Genomic DNA, 1,116 nt, shown 5'->3' with positions numbered 1-1,116 from the left:
CGGGGGCTGGTGTATCTGCTGGAGAACGACGTCTCCACCCTGGGTTACGACCTCACCTTCAGCACCGAGGTACGCAGCCGACTGAGAACCCCAGGGAGCCCCCAGGGGCATAGGGACCCCCCAGGGACACCCCAAGGGTTTAGGGACCCCCAGGGGCTGAGGGACCCCTCCAGGGACTCCTCAGAGACCCCCCCAGGGTCACAGGGCCTCCCCCAGTGTCATAGGGACCCCTCTCAGGAACCCCCCAGGGTCATAGGGATCCCCCTCATGGACCCCCTAGGGCACAGAAACCCACCCAGGGACACCCCCAGGGTACCCCCAGGAGCACAGGGACCCCCACAGGGTCATAGGGATCCCCTCCAGGGTCATAGGGACCCCCGTCCCCCCGTCAGGGACCCCCCAGGGTCACAGAAACCCACCCAGGGAACCCCCTAGGGACACCCCCAGGGTCATAGGGACCCTCCAGGAACCCTTCCAGGGACCTCCCAGGGCCATAGGGACCTCCCCAGGGACCCCCAGGGGCTGAGGGACCCCCTGGGGACACAGAAACCCACCCAGAGACCCCCCCAGGCGACCCCCGTCCCCCCGTCAGGGACCCCCCAGGGTCACAGAAACCCACCCAGGGAACCCCCTAGGGACACCCCCAGGGTCATAGGGACCCTCCAGGAACCCTTCCAGGGACCTCCCAGGGCCATAGGGACCTCCCCAGGGACCCCCAGGGGCTGAGGGACCCCCTGGGGACACAGAAACCCACCCAGAGACCCCCCCAGGCTACTCCGAGGAGCACAGGGACCCCCCCAGGGACCCCCAGGGTCATAGGGACCCTCAGGGACCCCTCCAGGGGCACAGGGATCCTTCCAGGGACACCCGCAGTGACCCCCAGGGACCGCCCAGGGTCATAGGGTCCCCTCAGGGACCCCCCCAGGGACCCCCCAGGGACCCCCCAGGGCCATAGGGACACCCCCAGGGGCTCAGGAACATCCCAAGGGTTTAGGAACCCCCCCAGGGACCCCCCCATGCGCTGGCTGAGGGACACCCCAAAAACACAACTTTGAGGTCACTTGTCACCCCAGCGCTCGGGTCCTCCTGCTTTAAGGTTGTCACCCATGCCATGGG

General features: G+C 68.1%; 1 protein-coding gene across 1 annotated transcript in view; it reads left to right on the top strand.

Moving 5' to 3' along the window:
* The window catches only part of LOC104541497 (E3 ubiquitin-protein ligase HUWE1-like), a gene marked incomplete at its 5' end in the record, with an annotated part of 3,589 nt that extends 2,713 nt beyond the window's left edge, over positions 1–876 (top strand). Inside the window, 1 exon segment of the mRNA XM_010185574.1 lies at positions 771–876. Within this exon segment, the coding sequence (XP_010183876.1) occupies positions 771–876 (106 nt within the window).
* Between the last annotated feature and the right edge of the window lie 240 nt (positions 877–1,116).

This window comes from Mesitornis unicolor, unplaced genomic scaffold, assembly GCF_000695765.1.
Source record: "Mesitornis unicolor isolate BGI_N332 unplaced genomic scaffold, ASM69576v1 scaffold21215, whole genome shotgun sequence".
Taxonomy (NCBI): Eukaryota; Metazoa; Chordata; class Aves; order Mesitornithiformes; family Mesitornithidae; genus Mesitornis; species Mesitornis unicolor.
This window is presented reverse-complemented; position numbering and strand designations above follow the sequence as displayed.